Source organism: Patagioenas fasciata, chromosome 2 (genome assembly GCF_037038585.1).
Source record: "Patagioenas fasciata isolate bPatFas1 chromosome 2, bPatFas1.hap1, whole genome shotgun sequence".
NCBI classification, from domain to species: domain Eukaryota; kingdom Metazoa; phylum Chordata; class Aves; order Columbiformes; family Columbidae; genus Patagioenas; species Patagioenas fasciata.
Window position 1 is genome coordinate 39400885 of NC_092521.1, and position 20545 is coordinate 39421429.

Here is a 20545-nt window from a genome sequence, read left to right on the forward strand (position 1 = left end):
AAAAATGTAATGATGGGCTTAATATTGAAAACATGAGTAGTCCCATTGCAGCAACAATCCAGCATATGTGTGTAGAGGTCAAGACAAGCAAGAGAAAAAATCTGCCATTGGTGTTACAATACAGTCTCTTTCATCCCTTGCTTTAGAACTAATGTAAGCTTGCATGGGGCAGTTTGAACCAAAGGATCAAAGTTTTTAAAAATATTTAACGAAGGTGTTTTTTTAGAGTTAGGGTGTTTGCTCAGTAATTAAATTAGCAAACAGATCAGAAAAGCAGAAACTTGTGCAAGAAATCTGTTGCATGCCAAAGAAAGACAAACTTATGCCACTGGAAGCCATAAGAGTTTCTAATCTGTTAATTTAAAACCTCATTTAATTTAAAACCCAAGTTTAAATGTGTGAATTCGCACTACTGTCATGGTATGAGGGAGCAAAGGGCTTTTATTGAAAACTGTTATTAGTAATGAACTTTACTATGGGCATGAATTTAAAAACAAACAACCAAAAAAACCCCACTCGGGTTACTAGGTGGGAAATGTGAAGAGAGTAACCATAAAAAAGCATAGTGGAAATAGCCATGAAAAGCTTTGTAATTAGTTATCTAGTAATATGTATGAAATATAGATACCTAAAATTCTGTAAAGAATGCTTACCTCTTGAATATCTTGATGCAGTCAGCAGACAGTTCTCCAATATGAGCTATAGACAGGTGAACTGTAACGGAGCCTCTGTATGGGATCTCTCTCCAATCTAGTTCCTCACATTAACTTGCCTTTTTTTAATAAATTGTGGAACTTTTATTACCTTACACATATAGTAGATCTAGAACACTGAAATGTAATAATATTTGATTTTTTTTAAGTAAAGTTGCCTTCTCTGAAAATACAATAAAATATTCTTCCAGTTCAGTTTTTTCAATTTAAAAGTTCATTTACAAGTGAGAATTAGTTGGCCTCATTTTGCACTTAAACACGTGTATGCTTGCATACACACACACACAGGCTGCTTTGCATGCTCGCTCTCTGTCTCTGTCCTTCTCTCAACAGAAAACCAAAAAGGAAAGCCCTGTATGCTTTCATGGGGTATTCTGGGTTAAATGGTTGAACCTAGAGAGTGTCCTATGGCAACATTTGACCAAAGATACCACACAGATGTACTTAACATACGTCATCCGAATTCCCAAGATAATTATGTGGTGATGTTCATGGAGTTAATGGTCAAATCTGCTGTAGAAAAAAGTTTTAATCAATGACAAATTAACTTCTTGAGACAGAGGAGACTTTTAAATTTATCACTTGGAAGTCCACTGTTAATCTAAATTTTTCCTACTGACCTTGCTAGATTTGCTGAACTTTAAGATTTAATCAAGGAAACAGATCAATATTTAAGGAACATGTGAAATTGCTATCACTGAAGGTTTGTGGAAGGTAGATATTCATCTATTAGAGCTAAATTAGGAATTATGAATGTGGTCTCGGTAAGTGTTAGGGGAACAGCATTGAGTATGCTCTTTCCAACTATAATTTGACAAAATGCCGAATTGACTGTTAAAGATAAATTAAAACTGTGGAAGGTATTATAGAGCAAAATACTGTTCCCACAGAATGTATAAACTGAGTACATCTCAAACAATTTGTTTTCTGGAAAAGAAGATACACTATTGTGACTCTCCTGAATGGTTCAGCGATTATTATTTCCTCTTTCCACTGCCAAGATCTGCATGTGAAAAGAAAGGTTTCTCATGGAAACTGGGGACAGTGAGGCGACCTAAACCTACTCCATTCTATCAAAGGCAGCCTCATAGCACAATTCTTCTAATAGATAAGGATTAACAGTGTTATACATCGTAATTATAGCTGATGGATCTTAAAGAACAGCAACATTTATACTCATCAGTCAGTGGCTGGAACAAGTAATTCATCCCCCTTATCATTTGGGCCAACTCCAGACATTGCAAATGAATGCAGGCATTCAGCAGGAGCGATCTATTGATATCCAACTGCTAATACAACTTACATCTCAGGGAACAGACGTTATAAATCATAACGCTTCCATTTCAGAGACAACCAAGATGACATCAAAATTTAAAGATATACTGTATATTACCCCAAGATTTTTTTTTTTTTTTTTTTTTGACCCATGCACAATTTTACAGAGCTTCTTTATGGAAAGAAAAGGATGAAAGCTTATATATGGTCTGCTGTTATTCTGTTCATCCACGCTGCCTTTCCTCCATACTTCAAGAGGGTTATAAATATCGGAGTACCACATTTTTTTAAAAAGCTTAAAGAAAATTTCAAAATATAATCTGTGGTTACAATATAGAGAATTAGGTAAAAATTGGAATACAAACCCACCCAAACTAATTTCTTTCCTTATATCTGAAGTAAAAGATCTCTGAGATGACAACTGGAAATTTTTAGAAATAATCCATGAAGAATTTCCCATAGCTTTTTGTAAGTCTTAGTAAGTCACACACTGTTCTCATGGCTGATTTGTGTCTAAAATATTTTGGTTTTCCTTCTAGTTTACTGGCTTCAAGGTAAATGTAAATAATAAGCTGACATGAATTGTTCTCCTAGAGATGTGTTTATCTGATTGTACATTTTGCTTTTCCATTAGACCCCCTCCGTAAAACGATTCCTCTTTACCTTAAGAGTTAGTACTGTGGGTTTTGTCTCAATAAGTCTTTTGGTTTAGCCTTCATGTCAGATGTGTGGCAGAATTACGGACAACTGTCATATACACATGAGTTAAAGTAGAAGAAATGTCTCTCTTTGAAAAACAAATAACAATTTAAATAGTTAGTCATGCAGGGAAACTACCATGCCAGAATGCTGCTGGAGACAGTGTTCATCTTACCCAGGTTTTCCATACTCCTCATGGAAAGAAAAGTGAAGGTTTTGGTGGTTTTGAGGAGAACTTGGCAAGGAGGTGGGTACAGCCAGGGAAAGCAGCCAGGGCTAAGGTGCGGGGGGAGTATTGTTACCTGAAAGCACAAGGGCAAAATTATAGGCTGGTTTCTGTAGAGTGAGATATGAATAAATTTCAGGTTGGGTGAAGGGGTGAGAGAATGTGTTCCTAGTCTGGATGAGTGATGCTTAGGTGGAGGTGAATTAGATAGGTTGCAGACTTGTGAGGGAGCGAATTTCAAGCATTGTATCTATAGAGGGACTCTGTGTGTGACTCCAAGTAAAAAGGATTTTGGGTGGTTTCTGTTCCAGGCAGGGATTGCTGCTTGCTTCAGTTCCTCTGCTCAGGACTTCTTATCATCATATTTCCCTGCTTAGCTGTCCTGTCATATCTTGTTGTTGTCTAAAATATTGCATTTGTAGCAGCAATGCTTGACAGGAAGGGGGCAACTATATCTAACTTTCTCTGTACACAGTTCATCAGAGTGCTACTCATGCTGGATCTTTCCAAGCATCCCATTTTCTTTCTTTACAGGACCTTGTTTTGCTGCTATACCAGGGTAAAGCAAGTTGTGGAAAATGAGAATAAGGCAAGCAAAGTTCTAGTATTAACCTCAGTAGCTTTCTATCATGTGGTCAGTTCCAGTGTGGCAACAAATATTTGAAGAAACTTAAGAACATATAAATATTAGATAATTAAGTAACAATTTAGATCCACAAAGTCAGCAGTGTTTTCATCATGACAGCATCTCCACTGGCAGCAGAAGGCAGTCATCTTTAGTTCATAGGTAGAGAATCAAAACAGAGAAAACAAGGATGACCAAGATGGGAAGCAGTTGGATGTCCCAAGGACAGTGTGTATGTTACCGACCCATATTTGGTGTGAATGGCTGTGAGAAGGTTATCTTATTTTGCTAATGTTGGATTAGACAGCCTTAGCCAACTGATGCATTTTGGGTTTGTCGGTTGGGGGTTTGTTTGCTTGTGTTTTTTGTTTGTTTGTTTCCTTGAAGTGTTTTTTACTACATATTACATTAAAAGAATAACCCCAGCATCCAAAGAGACAGTCTGTTACCTTACCAAAAAAGCGTGTTACTACTTTTCTGTGGGAGCTTGACTGGTATGGATTTGGTTGTTAACAACTGCAATCTTTTAGGCATACAAGTGGTATGAACTTGGATACCAAAGAGGTCACTTTGCATCAGTTTGGCAGCGCTCCCTCTACAATGTCAAGGGACTGAAAGCTCAGCCTTGGTGGACAGCAAAGGAAACTGGTTATACAGAACTGGTGAAGGTAAGGCAGTTTGTTTCTGTACACTTTGATTTTTTTTTTTCTTTTAATATCAATTACAAGGTATTAAGCAAAGAAAATGCTAATTTGTAGGGACTCCATCACTGCCTGTAAGTACCAGACACCAATATTGGACTGAGCATAAGATTTAACTAAGACACTATAAAATGGGCTCAGGCATTTTCAAAATTGAGAATGGGGACAGGATGGCTGAAATTATTAAAAAATATAAAGTTATTATGGTAGATAACGGTAATGTCTCAAGTGCAAAACAACATCAAACTGAGTAATGTCTGAGACACCCATTGTGAATTTTTAACCAGTCAGGAAAGGCTGTGTCTTTCATCCCTTGTGTAATATTTGGTGACTTCTTAGGAAGCTTTTAATTGCGGAAGAGAAGCATCTGCAGATTCCCAGCAATGGATTTAACAAAAGACAACAACACAGAATTTAAGTTCTCTAATTTTCTTTTCTCTATTTAATGCAAGACAAGTAGTCTTATTACTATTCATAATAATTTAATAGTTTGTGTTTCCAGATTTGCATAATTGTATTATTTTATTTTAATTTTAGCAATTTTAATAATAGCAAAAACTAAAAATAACAAAGCAGGAAATAACCCTTTTTTCCCCTGTATGTTTTAATTATTGATATTGGTTTAGCAAGATTATTCTGCACAAATAATTAAAAAACATACATGTTAATCTGCAAGAGACAAGTTCTTTCAGAGTAGTTGTTTCTTTACACTTAGTAGTTTTTTTTTAATATGTTATTTAGCTATGAAAATATGTTTGTTTTAAAAAAGAAGGAAATTTTAAAAGGAAGATGGCCATTTGCCTTGATTTGGATGGCAGCATAAAGAAAGCTAAGACAAAAAAAAGTATGATTCTCCAGTGTAATCTTAGTCACACAAAAAAGCAATTGGCTTTATGAACTAGCATTTGGGGAGATCTGAAATGTGCACATATTGAACTCATTCTTGAGGTATGTGTGGAAATACATACTTCCTGCCATAAAAGAGATAGAGAAGCAGGGAACTTCTTATCATACTTTTGCCAAACAAAAAGGAAATTATAGATATTATTTTATTGATGTTTTAGAGCTATCTGCGATGATGTTTTACAGTGTGAGTTCTCAGGGAGTAGAAAATATAAACCTTTAGATTAGGAGAGGTGTGTCAAGCGATTTATGTAGAAATGCTCTACTAATGTTTCTAATGAACAGTATTTCAGGCCTTTGGATCTGGAGATTCAAGAAACTAGCTTTCTTGTTTGAGGTCAGCTAGAAGTAAAGTTTACTCGTATGTTTGAAGCCCTTGGGACAGTTAGCTTTCCTCGACCAGTCTTACTGAGTCATTGCATCATTGTCTGGTACCTTTTTGCAGAATCTCAGTATAGCATTATTCTTCTATTCTGGTACTCATTTAAAAACAATAAAAGAGGTGCAATGCAATTGGATCTTAAGGACTTTTCATCCATGTGAAATGAATACATAGGTAATGACCAAGGGAACTTTGTCCTTTCCTCGTGTTGTGTCCTTCGACTTTTCGATAGCACCCAGAGGATGCTCTGCCAATAATGTTGCACAGTGAATAGCTGATTGATTAAAGTAGATCTTGTATTGTCAGTTTTCCCTGATGGCTTAGATTTTTATTAATTAAAAGTTTCAAGTGCAGGAAAAAAAAAGCACAGAAAAAGAATGAAAGTACTGGCCGCAGCACATATCCATAACGTTTTCCGGAGAGTGACAGCTAAGGCATAATGGCTTATCTTATTTTAGCTAAGCATTCATATTTAATGGAGAAATTAAATTGAAATGTATATTTAAAGTGTAGCTGGATGCTTCAAGGGGAGCATTGTGTTGAAAAGAGCAGAGGTGGTGCATACAAGTGCTGATGTTTAAGCACTGTGAGTGACCAAATGGGTGCCAGGAATCTATCTTAAAAGATTTGAAATCCGGCCTCGTACCTGGAGGTTGTCAACATTCACCTGTGGAGAACCAGTAACTGATCATGAATACCCTCCTACTCGGTTTCAGTAATAAAGTGAAATAGATTTAAGTCTTCACCATAATTTTATTTTATAGTCCAGTGGATTAAAATGGATGTGTGGTCAGTCGTTATGCCTCACATGAGGAGTAGTAACCTCTTGATCTCTGCCTGTTTCATTTATGACCATGCATTCAAAGGGTTTAACAGTACAGACTATGGATTCTTTTAGTGTAATAGGGCACACATAAAAATAAACTGATATTAAGAAATCCCTATTTAAATATAGTAATGTCTTTGCCAATAAAATCTACACTATTGCCAGATGTAAAGCAACTGTAGACTTCCACTACTGTTAGGAACTGTATTTAAAAAGCCATATGGAGGTTTATGGGAATCGGCTGCTGGGAAACAAGCACATATGCTGTTAATGCTGGTTGCCACCTGATTCTTCACTTGGAATTCAGGATACTGCACCAAATACAATACAAATTTGTTGCTCTAACATGAGGCTTGAATCCCTACATATCATGGAGCATAAGTGTATTTAACTCTTTTCTTTAGATACCAGCTCTTGGATCAAAAACTGTGGGTCCAAATCCTGGACTTAGTCATTATGTTTTAATGGTGGTTTGCATTCTTACCATTCAGGGTATGCCTAAGAGTCCGTAAAATCAGGGCGATCGAGCCTGAGCTGTGTTTGAATTCCCCACTTCATTTCTACCTAGGAGGTACCTGTTATTCATAGCTAAACACTATCAGTGTGTTTTATAGATGGGGTCCAGGTTTTCAGGAGTACAGAGACACTATTGATTTCAGGGCAAATTATATCTAAACCCATTGAGGAGTTAGTTCAAAATCAGTGATATGTATTAAAATCACTTTTGTATCCAACATGTTGGGGAAGGGGCCTTAAAAGGCAAAGACAAACACTCACCTTTGCAGGACAACTTTCAGCCTGTGGCACTTGTGAGGGATTAGAAGTAACAAAGCAGCTGTTGCCTGCAACTCCTGGGACCACCAAGAGCTCTTCATGCATCGTCTTGTCTGCATGGGTGAATGCTTCCCTTACGTTTTTCCAGGCAAGGGAGTGAGGAGGTGTTTGAGGAAACAGAGGAGCACTTGTAATATCTTGTAAAGTATCCCAGTTTTGTTGATCTGTATCACTTTAAACTGAGGCTGGTGGAAATGTGAATCTTTTCTTTCTCTTCTCCAGACAGTGCAAAATCAGGTACTCAAGGTGGTGTTTCCTTTTGTAGATAAGTACCAGCACTATGCCCATATTCATCTCTAATTAGGTGGAAATTTTCAGTCTGTTTTGTACCCTGTGTTTTGGAAAAGTCAGTTTTCCAAAGATATTGTAGAAACAAACAAACAATTTTCTACGTAACATTAACAGTTAAATAAATGTTATGGAAACCCATCAGTGGGAGGGAATAAGTTGAATTCACCAAGAAAAATAAGTGCTCTTCCCCTTTATTGATGGATGAGAGAGAAAACAATTTGCTAAGAAGAAGAGATTACTGTAATAATAGAAGTGCAATCCTAATTTTCATAGGTCTTAACCTACCATAAAATGTTCTAGTGGGAGGAAGTCGCTGTAGCATGGACAGAATGTTCTAGCCATGCCTTACTTTGCTGAGCCTTTTGTGATACATCAATGTACAAACTGTTCTGTGGGATCAGTTTGCGTTTGAACTGAAAAAACTCAAGTGGAAAATGCAACTGTTTGATTTAAATGAGGATGGCTAATAACCATCAGGAGTTTTAAGGCTAAAAATGGGCAATTATATCACCTAGTCTGATCTGTGTTATACAGAATTTTGAGTTTTACACAGCTTTACACATCATGTAAAAAGGTAGTGTGGGAACACACCTTAGCCTATATTCAGTATGAAATTGACTGAAAATGTCTTACAGAAACACTTTGTTCAAGAGCACAAAGGAAAAATGAAAGCTATTAATCCAAAATAAGGTTTAGTGAGCAAAGTAAGTGGCTGGGAAATGGAAGTTACTTTTATCCAGGTCCATTGTTACACTATGGGTTTTTCATTTATACTGATATACCATTAAAATGAATTACTATTCATCGAATAAAAGGCTTTCTAATCTATCTGATTTTTGCAAATAGAATGTGCTAAGGCAGCAGAGAACAGAAATTTTTATTCTACTATTTTGTAGTTTTGGTTTGTATGAAGTACAAGGCAGGTTACACATTTTTAATGGTTATGTCCATAAAGCATCACCCAGCATTTCGAGTCGTATTTGATCTTCTTCGATAGCATCAGCATGTGCGAGTGAATCTCTGCAAACCTTTTTGTAGTTATAGGTTTCAACTTCAGTGGTGTGTTTACATTTGTCCTCTTTGAACGGTCATGTTCTGTCAGCGCTTGGATTTCCAGGTAATGTGAGTGGTTTTCTAGCTGCAGGAGTGCTTCCAGGTAACATGTGCAGTGTTTAAGAGGATCAATACACTTCTTAGCTTGCAATACAAAATGATCTGTTAAAGAGCCCTTAGGCTAGTCAAAAAGCAAGTCAAAGTGAGACCTCGTCTGCAAAGAGGCTGGGGATTATTGAAATTTTACAATCCCAGTGTAATTGTAGCTGAGGAATGCTATGAAAGTTGTTTTTCCTCCCTTAACGTGTCAGAAGGGAATTGAATATAAAAAAACCTTGATAATGATGATGAACACTTTTTAAGTGCTTTTAAATTACAAAGGTTAACAATAGAAGAGAAAAATAAAATTGTTACTAAAACCAAATGCAGTAAGTTCTCAGTGCAGTAACACGGCTCTCACAACAGTCCTTAGAAAAGAACTGGAAGCTCATTCGGGATGAGGGGCTTGCTGTGATGGACAAAAAAAGAAACCTCTTCCTGCCTGAAGATGAGAATTTAAGAGAAAAAGGAGACTGGAGCCAGTTTACCTTATGGCAACAAGGTAAAACATTTTGTGTTTCTTCTCTTTCCCAATTTCAGCTTCTCAGATTAATATAGCGTAATAGAGTAGCAACACATTTTTTTCCAGAACTGTTTTTGTAATCCCTGAATCTGCAGAAGAGGGGAACAAATAAAATAGTGTGTAGCACCCCTGTGACAGAGAACAAGAGTTCTTCATTCTAAACCATGTTGTCCCCTAGCACTTCTAACAATCCCTTGAGGACAATACTGCTCTTCTGGCACGGCTGCCAACATTTTGCATGATAATGCGTAGTACAGATCAACCTGAGGGAAGACATTCTCAATATTGTGTTGTCAGCTGGGTGAGATCTGTCATTCAGAAATGGAATGAGCAAAAGAATATGACTTTAATAAGCCTGCTGCCCTGTCCCTGAGCTGTGCAGTGGGAGGCCCAACTATTGGAATGGCCTGAAATTCTTACAAGACTTCGCATATAAGAAAGCACTGTAAAATAAAATATTAAAAGCAATTTATATCAAAACATAATCTGGTGTTGAAATGGTATGATGCTGGTAGTATTTCAATCTGTTGTTTCTATGCAGCCTCATTAATTATTATACTTTTAAATCACATTTTAAAAATGATAGGAAGACTTGCCTTCACATATAATTTAAAAGTAAAGTTGTGCAAACTGCTCTGATGTTACAGTGTGTAAGTACTTCTGTTTCGCAACCTATAAAATGGGAATAATAATATTTACTTGTCCTTCAGTGTCCGCTCTTTGACAGCTTTGTTGTTGTTCTGCAATACAGAAAACAAGGAAATGTTTGTTCATTGCTCTTACCAGTGCTCTATGCATTTTCACCAGGAAGAAAAAATGAGAATGCTTGTAAAAGTGTTCCAAAAACATGCGCTTTATTGGAAAGATTCCCGGAAGCTACTGGCTGCAGAAGAGGGCAGGTACTTGTCAAACTACTTTTTTTGCAATGTCCCAATAGTGGCAGCAGGTGATTTTGAGGAATGTGTATAGAGGGATGCATGACCTTGGTGTATTTGATGATACCTCAAGCACACAATTAATTTAACACTAAAAATATGCCCAATTTTAGCCTTCAGTAAATACAAGGTAAAATACATTAGCTGAAGCCTTTCTATAGTTTAAGCTATTTTACCTTGTGTTCACTGGGAGCTCGTAGTAGGTGACGAATTACTTGCCATGGGTCAACCAATAAGTAATAATTTACTAAACCTCAGCCCTAGGTGACCTGGTCTGAGTCACAGCTAACCCTGAGTTCATCAGGAGGTTGGATTAGGTCCATCTAACCTGACTTTTCCTGTAATTGCTCTTATGTGAAGTTAGCTTTACAAGACTACTTCAGTGGGCTCACTGTGATAAACTTCACCCATCTACCCCAGCCTGACTGCATTAGACAGGAGGCAAATCACCTCATGGAAACCAAACAACAGTATTACTGTCACATGCTTCATTCCTACAGGTTAAGGAAAGAAATTTTTCATCCATCAGCTGTTGCCTTGGGTACCAACAAAGTTTGTTTCAAGTGTCTAGTCTATACTGAATACTTGCTACAAATTAGGCTTATTAAATCAGGCAGTAGACTTGTATGGTATGGATCAATACATACACAGCTGAATGAATGGCCGAACACAGAAATCATGTCATTCTGTAGGACAGAATTTTTCATTTTTTTTAAATTTAAATTTATTATATTTTATCTGTAACGACTACATGAGAATAACCTTCATGTTACAAAATTCAGGATGCAGAAGTTGGAAAACACAGTGCTAGCATAATCCTAAATCAGAGCCTTGAGCGTAGGTGTTCAGCTTTTTCACCAGACTCTCACTTTGGAAGTGCAAAAGCACACTAGATGGCTACTGTTATGGGAAGGAACAAGGGTATTGCTTCATTGATTTGTTGCAAAAGCTGGTTGTAGTGAGTATAACTGATGAGAAAGGTCAAGAAAACTGCTTTCTGTGGTGTCCACAGTCAAAATAGATCTATCCCAGAGAGCATATTTTCTTTGAGAGCACAGTTTTGTTTGTCATTTTTTGGCATCCCACATGTTATCACCAGCATGTTTTATGCAGAAACATTTCATATTCTTAGCTATAGCTGTAGTCATGTGTTTTGAAATTGTAAAATCGTGTGACAAATGGTGCTATAGAGACTTAAGTTTTAGGTCTGGTATTAGGGGATGCCTAGGAGAATTTCGGTCTTATGCTAGTCATGCCTCAGATTTTCACTGGTAAATTAAATTAAAAATGTCACCTAATATCTATTCATATATTGAAGCACTTGGAAGCAATGGGAACAAACGCAATCAGAAAATTTGGAATTCTGTGATAGATAGACCTTTAGATGCTCTGGGCATCTTGTGTATTGACAAAGATAAAAAGAAACGTAAAGTAATTCACGACCTTCTCAGTGTGGCTGAGAGACTGTATAGAACAATAGCAAGTGATTGTATTGCTAAAAATCTTATCTTTCTTCTTAAAAATAACAGTAAACTAAAAGCGGCACAGCAGGTTTGATTCTGGCCATTTCCTAACTCTTTGGCACTTGACTTTACAACCATAGTTCAACTCATTGGTAGTTCATGAATCTTTAGATATATTACTTGAGTACAACACATACATATAATTCACAGACACATCTAGACTGATCTGTGTGGGCAGATGAAATACATTACAGTAATCATTCTGCAGTCCTGGTATATTAGCATTAAAGAATTTGTTTCTCTGGGATATTAGTAACTATTCTGCACAACCAGTTATTTGCATTGCATTAGGGTCTGACAGGGCAATCAAGTTAACACATCTCAGTGTCTCAGAGGTCATGGGCTGGAGCATCTATGTTCACCACGGCCACTGGAATTTATCACTTGCTGTCTTAAGAAATTGCTGATAAGCTGACACCTCAGATGGTGGGAACGGCTAAGGCATTAGGCACAGACTGTCTTCTGCTGATTTTGTTACAGCTGGAGAGCAAGCAAAACCTTAAACCCTAAGATTTATCAAAGTTACCCTATCCTAGACAGATGTGCATATTCCCAATTGAAAAGATGCTTCTCACCACTGTCATGCATTATTCACAGTTTCTGTTCATTGAGTTGTTGTAGAATCACAGAAAGGTTGAGCTGGGAAGGGATGTCTGGAGATGACCTAGTCTGACCAATTGCTCAAAGCACAACGAGCTACAGCAGGTTGCTCAGGACTGTGTCCAGGCAAGTTTTGAATGCCTCTAAGGACCGAGACTCTACAGCCTCTCTGGGCAACCTGTTCCAGTGTACAGTAAAAAAGTGTTTTATGTTTAAATAGAGTTTCCTATATTTCAATCTGTGTCTATTGCCTCTTTGCCTTTCACTGGATACCACTGGGAAGAGCCTGCCTCTGTCTTCTTCACTCCTCCCATCAGGTATTTATATGTATTGATAAGATCCCCTCTTGAGCCTTCTGTTCCCCAGGCAGAGGAGTCCCAGCTCTCTCAGCTTCCCCTTGTGTGTCAGATGCTCCAAGCCCTTGATCACCTTTATAGCCCTTCACTAGACTTTCTCCACTATGTCCATGTCTCTCTCATAGTAGTTAACATAGAACTGGACCCAGCACTTGAAATTTCTCACCAGCTCTGAGTAGAGGGGAAGGATAACCTCCTTCAACCTGCTGCCAAAGTTCTCCCTAATGCAGCCCTGGAGGCTGTTGGTCTTCTTTGCTCCAGGGGCACATTGCTGCCTCATGTTCAAATTGTTGTCTATGAGGACCCTACAGTCTTTTTCTGGGAAGTTGCTTTCCAGACAATTGTCCACCAGCTTGTATTGGTACATGGGTTTACTCCTTCCCAGACCAGCACTTTACACTTCTCTTTGTTGAACATCATAAGATTCCTGTTTGCTCCTCTCTCCAGCCTGCCAAGGTCGCTATGAATGGCAAAAAAAAAAAAAAAAAAGGCAAACTTGCTGAGGGAGAGGCACTCTGTCCCATCATCTGAGTCACTTGTGAAGCACCTAAACAGCATTGGACCCAGTACTGAGCCCTGGGGTACACCTCTGATAAGCCTGGCTGAACTGCCAGTGTTCAATCCACCTCACTGTCAGCCTACCTGATTCCTATTTCATGAGTTTGTCGATGGGGATGTTTATGGCAGACAGTGTTGAAAGTCTTACTGAAGTTGAGGTAAACAATATCCACTAATCTCCCCTCATCCACCAAGCTAAACATCTCACCATAGAAAGCTGGTAAAGTACAATTTCCCCTTCATAAATCCATGCTGACTGCTCGCAACCACCTTCTTTTCCTTCATGTGTTTGGAAATGGTTTCTAGGATTACTTGTTCTATCACCTTCCAGGGATCAAGGTGGGGCTGACTAGCCTGTAGTCCCTCAGATCCTCCCCTTTCCCCTTCTTGAAGATAAGAACAAACTTGCTTTCTACTAGTCCTCAGTGGCTTCTGTTGCTTGCCATGACCTTTTAAAGATTGAGTGTGGATTCACAAGACCATCCAGCTTCCTCATGTGTGGATCCCATGAGGACCCGTAGACCAGTTTGTTAAGTTTTTTCAAATGTTCCGTAACCTGATCCTTCTCCACTAAAAGTAAGTTTTCTTTGCTCCAGTCTTTTTCCACTGGCCTCAGATGCCTGGAATTCCTGAAGGTCAGTCATACCAATAAAGATTGCGGCAAAGAAAGCCTGTAGTGTTTCAGCCTTTTCCACGTCCTTTGTCATCAGATCTCCTGTGGCGTTTAGCAGCAGGCCTGTGTTTTCCCTTGCCTTCCTTTTACTGCCGTTCTATTTGTAGAAACCTTTCTTGTTGCCCTTCACTTCCATCTCCAGATTCTACACCAGGAGTGCTTTGACTTTCCTAACTTCATCCCTGTGTGCTCAAAGACTGCCTCTGGAGTCTTCCTGGGTGACCTGATGCTGTGTCCACCTCTTGTATGCTTCCTTTTTGTGTTTCAACTTTGTCTGGGTTGCCATGCGTCCTGCACATGGGGTTGAACAATTCTTGAGCTTGGACAAGCTGATTCTTGAAAATCAACCAGCTGTCCTAGACCCCTCTTGTCACCAGCAGTGTATCTCATGGGATTGTTCCCAACAGATCCCTGAATAAACCCAAGTGTGCTCACCTGAAGCTGTGAGTAGTAATCCTGCTTTTTGCCTTTCTCCTTTCTCCCATGATCCTGAACTCCACCATCTCATGGTTGCTCCAGCCAAGGTTGACAGTGACCTTCACAGCCATGTTGTCATCTGAGAGGGACCAATTCGTCTGGCTAACACAGGCCTTGTGTCTCCTGTGGTCCGTCCTTTTAAACAATGAGTGTCTGTAAGTCTTTCCATAGGAAATAAGGTATTTTTCTGCTTGTAGATAGGAGATAACAATTTTCAAGTTGAAATATGAATACTGGTTATTTTAAGGAAAATGAAAAATATGCTCTTCTACACACACGTAACACACCTCCCCACACAACTTGTTTTTTTGTAATATTGAACGCATTTAGGATGTGAGAATGCGCAAATGTTGCTTAGGTTCTAACAAAAGGTGCCATTGCACTTTTGACCCACCGTCAAGGGTGAGACGTAATGAAGCCCCGAACTCCCAGCAGTGTGCTTGTGAAGCTGAACATGTTGAAGGCCCTGCCTTTCTCTTCTTGCAGATCAAATACTCTATCATGCACCCGGGAACTCATGTCTGGCCCCACACAGGGCCCACCAATTGTCGGCTGAGAATGCATTTGGGCTTGGTGATACCTAAGGAAGGCTGCAGAATTCGGTGTGCCCAAGAAAACAGGTACAGTTGGGTTTTGGTGTTGTTTGTTTGTTTGTTTGTTTGTTTGTTTTTTCCCACCTTCCTCAAGGCTGAAAAAGAGGTGAAACTGCATGTAACTAAAAAAAAGATGGGGTGTTTTACTGATCAGGAGGTGTAATCTCTTTTGTTAAACATGCAATTTGCACCCTAACTCTTGGTACAAATGTATAAATATCAGTTTGTAAACAAAGCCAGAAGAATCTTTGGAGACAAAGCTGCTCTTCTTTGTCATGGTATGGAAATAACAGTGGGTTTAGTCCACAGAGTCTCTGTGTTTACTTCTACAATGCCAGTCTAATACAGTTGCCAGCAGAGTTCCGCTATTTGCTTGGTTTTTGAAGGGATTTAGAATTCATTGCTCATTCAGCAAAAGCTGAGACTAAGCTGTACCTCTGTTTTCACCACCGTGATGCCTCCTTCCTAGCTGGTAGTATTTGTTATAATTCAATTAAAAGTATTCCAGTTGAAGTTGATTTCAAGATGAAGACATCTATGAAGTGTTTGATCCAACGAGTTACAAAGGTAGCAAATTTCTTTAGAGTGTACTCTAAGTAAGAATTCTTATCCTTTAGGGAAAAATTATGATGAAGACCACTTTTGTCTCTGCTCGGTGCAAAAACCAATATAAAATGCAATAGCTTATGTATTTACGGTCAGGACATATACTCCTTTGGAAAATATGAGAAAATGTGATAAGTTTTTGCGTTCTATTATTAAACACAACAGAAAATGTAGTATTAACTATATTGCTTTTTGCTTACAGACAATTTTCTGAGACTTATGTGAAATCTTAATGATACTTAATGTCTAGATGTATATTTTTGGAAGATTGTGTGTCTTGTCAGCAGCATCTGAGTGCAACAAGTGTTAATTTTCAATTAATCTCTTGGTAGTAATGTACAGATATCTTTGATGCTGAGAAATGAAATGCCACTCCTGTCTGTATGACTACAATACATAGCAAAGATTTTTTTCATGACATTTGAAAACAACTACAACAACAAATGTTTAGAATTCGTGAGGACAGAAGTATCCAACTGTTAATAACCGAAAATGTTGTCACTATAGACTCCTGCCAACATATATCTTATTAATAATCTGTCACAGTCCATGTTGCAATCTATACTGCCTACATCTAGGTAGTGATAGATATTTGCTTCCAACATTCAATCTAATATCCAAAATAAGTTGGATGGAGGGAGAGGTAGCTAACAGGCTTAGAGGACTAACACAGAGACATGGAGCCTTTTCACTTTAGGACATTATCGTGAATTCAGATTGGTGGTGACCTAATGACATTACCATTAGGTGGCTGTTTAGTAGCTTGTGTGAACTGAGTGGTGATTTTGTTCTGCTGCCAAGAGAGCAGGTGCCCACAGCTCACCACCCATCATTATGGCTGGCACCCTTCTTTGTCTTCACCCAGCGAGAAGGGATAGTCCTGTGGAAAATGAACTTAAATACCACCTTGGTAGCAACACTCCCTCAAAGTCAAAAGTGGAGACAGACCCCTAGAGTGTCCAGGCTTCAGAACCTGGCTCAGTCTTACGCATCAGACTCTCATTTGAAATGTAAAATTCAAGAGCTGACTGCAGCTTGTGCTGGTGTGTTAACTTTAGTTGCTTTCGGCAAGAGCTGTGCATTCAGGATCAGAGACAGGGTTGTTTGTTTTTTTTTTTACATCCCTTCTCCCATGAAAGAGGAGGAACTAATATGGAAGTGAATGGTGCCAGGAGTAAATGCTACCTTGGGCACTTTCTGTTCCTTCCCTCCTGGTGGTCCAGAGCAGTGATAAACTGGTAGTTTCAAACAGGAGAGCTGGCTCAAACATGAAGGTTAGTGTAGGTCAGGCCTCTTCTGACCTCTTGTCCCACTGCTGTGTATATGAGATAGAGAACAGAAAGAATGAGAATTTTGTGTTCGGTTACCTCTGTGCCACCCAGTGTGGGTGTTTGGAGAGGCAGTGTTACAACGCAACTCATCCTTTGATAGGCAACTCAGTTCTGTCTAGTACTGTATTTTACTCCACCTGCAGCTGCTAGGAGCTGGTACTCCTCATTGTTATTCTGTATAGCTCTGGTAATTTTACGTTGTTGGGCTATTTTGAAGTACCAGCTCTGTAAAGTGTAGGGTACGATGCACAAAAATGGTAGGGAAATAATACCTAGTTATCAAAATCGAACATCTCTGTCAGACAAGGTAACCATGTTTTGAAATGAAGGTGCAGAATTACAGCCTTATGCAGAAGCCAGTCCTAGATCTCACCTATAACAGGTGACTCTAGAGCCACGCAGGTGATACAGAAATTACCCCAAAGTGGCTCAGCACCAGAGCAGAAAAATATCATCAATCTGGTCCCACTGTGAAGTGTTTCTCACACCATGAAGCCTCCTAGAAAATACTTATTTGCATGCCAATGTCGGGGTCTGTAATTTGTTCAAAAGGGGCTAATAGTTCTGTCAACTTTATGACTTTTTCTTTGTTGTGCAAAACAGCCCAAACCATTATGATGCAAATGATAGACCCTGGGTTTTAACCTCTGAAGCTACTTCATCTGGATGTTCGAATTTTTTATTGTCCTCAACTGAGCTGCACTTTCAGGCTATTTAGGGCAGGACTTTCCAGGCTTGGTGTAATTAAAAAAAAAGCCAACTGTCCAAACAACAGAAAAAACATCAAACCAAAATATCGCTAAACAAACAAAAACCAATCCTCCAAATACCCTCAAAACAACAAAGAAAACACACCCCAAAAAAACCCCTCAAAGTCGGCTTTATTTTTTTACTACGTTATAACATTGCAAGTGATTGACTCCTATTGACTTGAATAATATCAATGTAAGTACGACAGCAGATACTCAGGGTCTGTATGACGTAAAACTTTTTTGTTATCAGATAACTGATGTGGTAGCAGGAAAAACACAAGAGCAGAGCTGAAACCTGCAAAAGGTTCATTATCTGGGCCTTCAATGGTTTATCTACTCTTGCTTAAAATAGGTTTAGATTATCATTTCAGTTAAAATGATCCAATTTCAATTTCCATTTCTCTTCAGAACACTGCAACAGAACCCCATGAATTTTGATGGTTGATTTTTGCTTTTGTTGAATTAAAAATTAAAATACCAAGATGACTTGGGAATCTAAATCTCATTCTCACCCTGCTTTTGAAAAAAAATAAAATTGTTTTCTCTGTGAATGAATACAGTTGAATGAGCTAAGCAATGCATTTCTGTCTTTGACAGCAAGAGCTTTGTTTCTTTATCATCACTACTATCCACAGTTCCTAATTCCCTTTAAGGGCATCCATCCTCATGGACTGCCTCAATTCCTAAGGGATCCTGTTAAAAAACTTGATTATGTGGTCATTGTAGAGGGGCTTTAGGAGGTAACTCTTTGACAAATATTGCCTTGACTGACTGGTATTCATCCAGTCTCACCTGAAGGGTTATAATCAGGCCCATGCTTTTGTCCTGCTGTAATGCAAAATGAGTTTCTTTGTTCATGCCATTGCCTGACTTTACAACAGGCAAACCGTGTAACGCATTATCAGCTGCTTTGTCTAAAGGTGGTAGGTGAGACTGAGATCTGAAGGGCAGTGACAAACGATTGGTGCTTTTTGACAAGTTGTGGCATTATCACGAATGGTCACCGATCAGTTGCTGACATTTTGCAGTATCAGAACTACATTTAACTAGGCATTAAACCTCAATTCAAAATTATGAACCCAAATCTCAGCAGGCTGGAGAAGTGTGCCTGCTGAAACTTCAAGAAGTACAGCAAAGCAAATGCAAAACCCTCGCAACTGATGGCAGTTTAACACCTTGTAACAGTACAGACTGGGTGATGAAAGTAGCTTTGAAGAAAAGGACTTAAAGGGTCCTGGGGAACAAGTTGAACATGAGTCATCATGTGCTCTTGTCTTGAAGGCTGAGTGCCTGCTGGACTGTGTTCGTGCATAAGAAACAGTTTGAGGAAGCGATTTTTTTTTTGCCCTCTCTTCTGCACCCAAGACACTGCCTCTGGAGTTGTGTGTCCAGTTTCGGGCTCTTTAGTTTATATTTTTAAAAAGGTAATTGATAAACTAGAGGAACTTCAGTGCAGGATGAAAAAGATCATTAGGAGACTGGAGCATGTGACACACAAGGACACGCTCAAAGAGTTGGTCTGGAGTCTGAAAAAGAGACGGCTAAAGGGGAGCCCAGTTACTGTTTTCACCTACTAATGGGTGACTGCACAGAAGACAGAGCCAGACTCCTTTCAGAGGTGTGCATTTATGGAATGAGAGGTAATGGACACAAGTGTCAATGAAAGAAATTCCCTCTAGATAGAAGGAAATTTTCACAAGTTGGTGAAACAAAGGAAGAAATTCGCTGGTTGAGAACCTGAGATATCTCATCTAACCTCAAAGCTGGATCTAACTTTGCAGCAAGCCCTGCTCTCAGCAGAGGCTTGGAGCAGAGGCCATTCCAAAGTTTCTTCTGAACTAAATTATCCTGTGATTCTATACTTCATAAAATTGACAGGAACAGTGATTCTTCAAACAACTAATATGTCCCTTTTACATTGCCTCTTGCCATGGCTTTTAAATATGGTAATTTTATTAATTTTTCAAATGATGCTCATGCGCAAAGCCGAACCACTTTGAATAAATTGTGAGCATCCCTTTTTCTGCCTAATGAAGATACAAATCTTGGAAAAGTACAACTGTTAAAATTTGTCTCTTCCAGGCCATAATGAACACTCAGGGTGCTTATGTCTGTTCAGTGATCTTCTCTGCCTAAGAAGTGCTTGGCAATCAGAGGGGCTTTAAGTTATGTGGTCTCATCCTTTCAGTTCAGCTTTAACAGTATAGTTAACCCAGTGTACCCTATGGCATTGTAACTTCCCTGTGGAGATAAATCTTTAGGCTCTGTGCTTTGCATGGATTTATGGACAAGACTGTTAACATCCCTGAAATTTTGGGCATGATCAGGGCCTAATTCTGTTGTTCTGATCTTTAGAAAAAGCAGATTGATTTAATGTATTTTGTTTTCAAACCATAGGACCAAATTACTGATCACTCCCTCAGTGTTCATCACTCATTATATATGTACCTGATTAGAAAAGGAGAAAAGCTGATTACTGCACTAGTATTATACCTATTCCCTGCTTACTGGACTCAACTTAAAAGTATATAAATAACGAATTATGAATGTCTGAATGTGTATTTGGGCATAACTGTGTAGAGTGAGGGGAAACAATCCCTCAGGAATATGATGGTCCATTAGACTCATATTTCTGTAGTTTATTTCACTTAAAACTCTGTGTCACGGAGGCACCCCGAGATTAGTTTAAGGGACAACAGGGTCCAAAACAACTTTTATTAAACCGGTGAGAAACAGGGTTTTAGCACTCCAAAAGTGACTTAAATATAGGTTCGGATATCAGTTGAGGAAAATTATTAAGGGGCAGCAACTAATACAACAGGCGGTCCACAGTGTGCATGCACATGGCTTCACCCAAAACAATGCCGGAACCGTCTCTGAGTCTGGGAAGAGTACACACTTGCCTGAACACGGTGCGGGATTATTCTTAAGGAGATACAGGTACTCGTAGTGAGCACAGAAAGTGTACGCTCGCGATTCCTGCGAGGGTAA

General features: G+C 38.8%; 1 protein-coding gene across 5 annotated transcripts in view; it reads left to right on the plus strand.

The window, feature by feature from the left end:
* ASPH (aspartate beta-hydroxylase) overlaps positions 1–20545 on the plus strand; it is a 110473-nt gene that overhangs the window by 84805 nt on the left and 5123 nt on the right. For all 5 annotated transcript variants that reach the window (XM_065831451.2, XM_065831450.2, XM_065831452.2 and 2 more), the window contains 4 exons: positions 4069–4206; positions 8994–9129; positions 9958–10049; positions 14759–14892. In XM_065831451.2, the coding sequence (XP_065687523.1) occupies positions 4069–4206; positions 8994–9129; positions 9958–10049; positions 14759–14892 (500 nt within the window). The remainder of the gene's footprint in view (positions 1–4068; positions 4207–8993; positions 9130–9957; positions 10050–14758; positions 14893–20545) is intronic.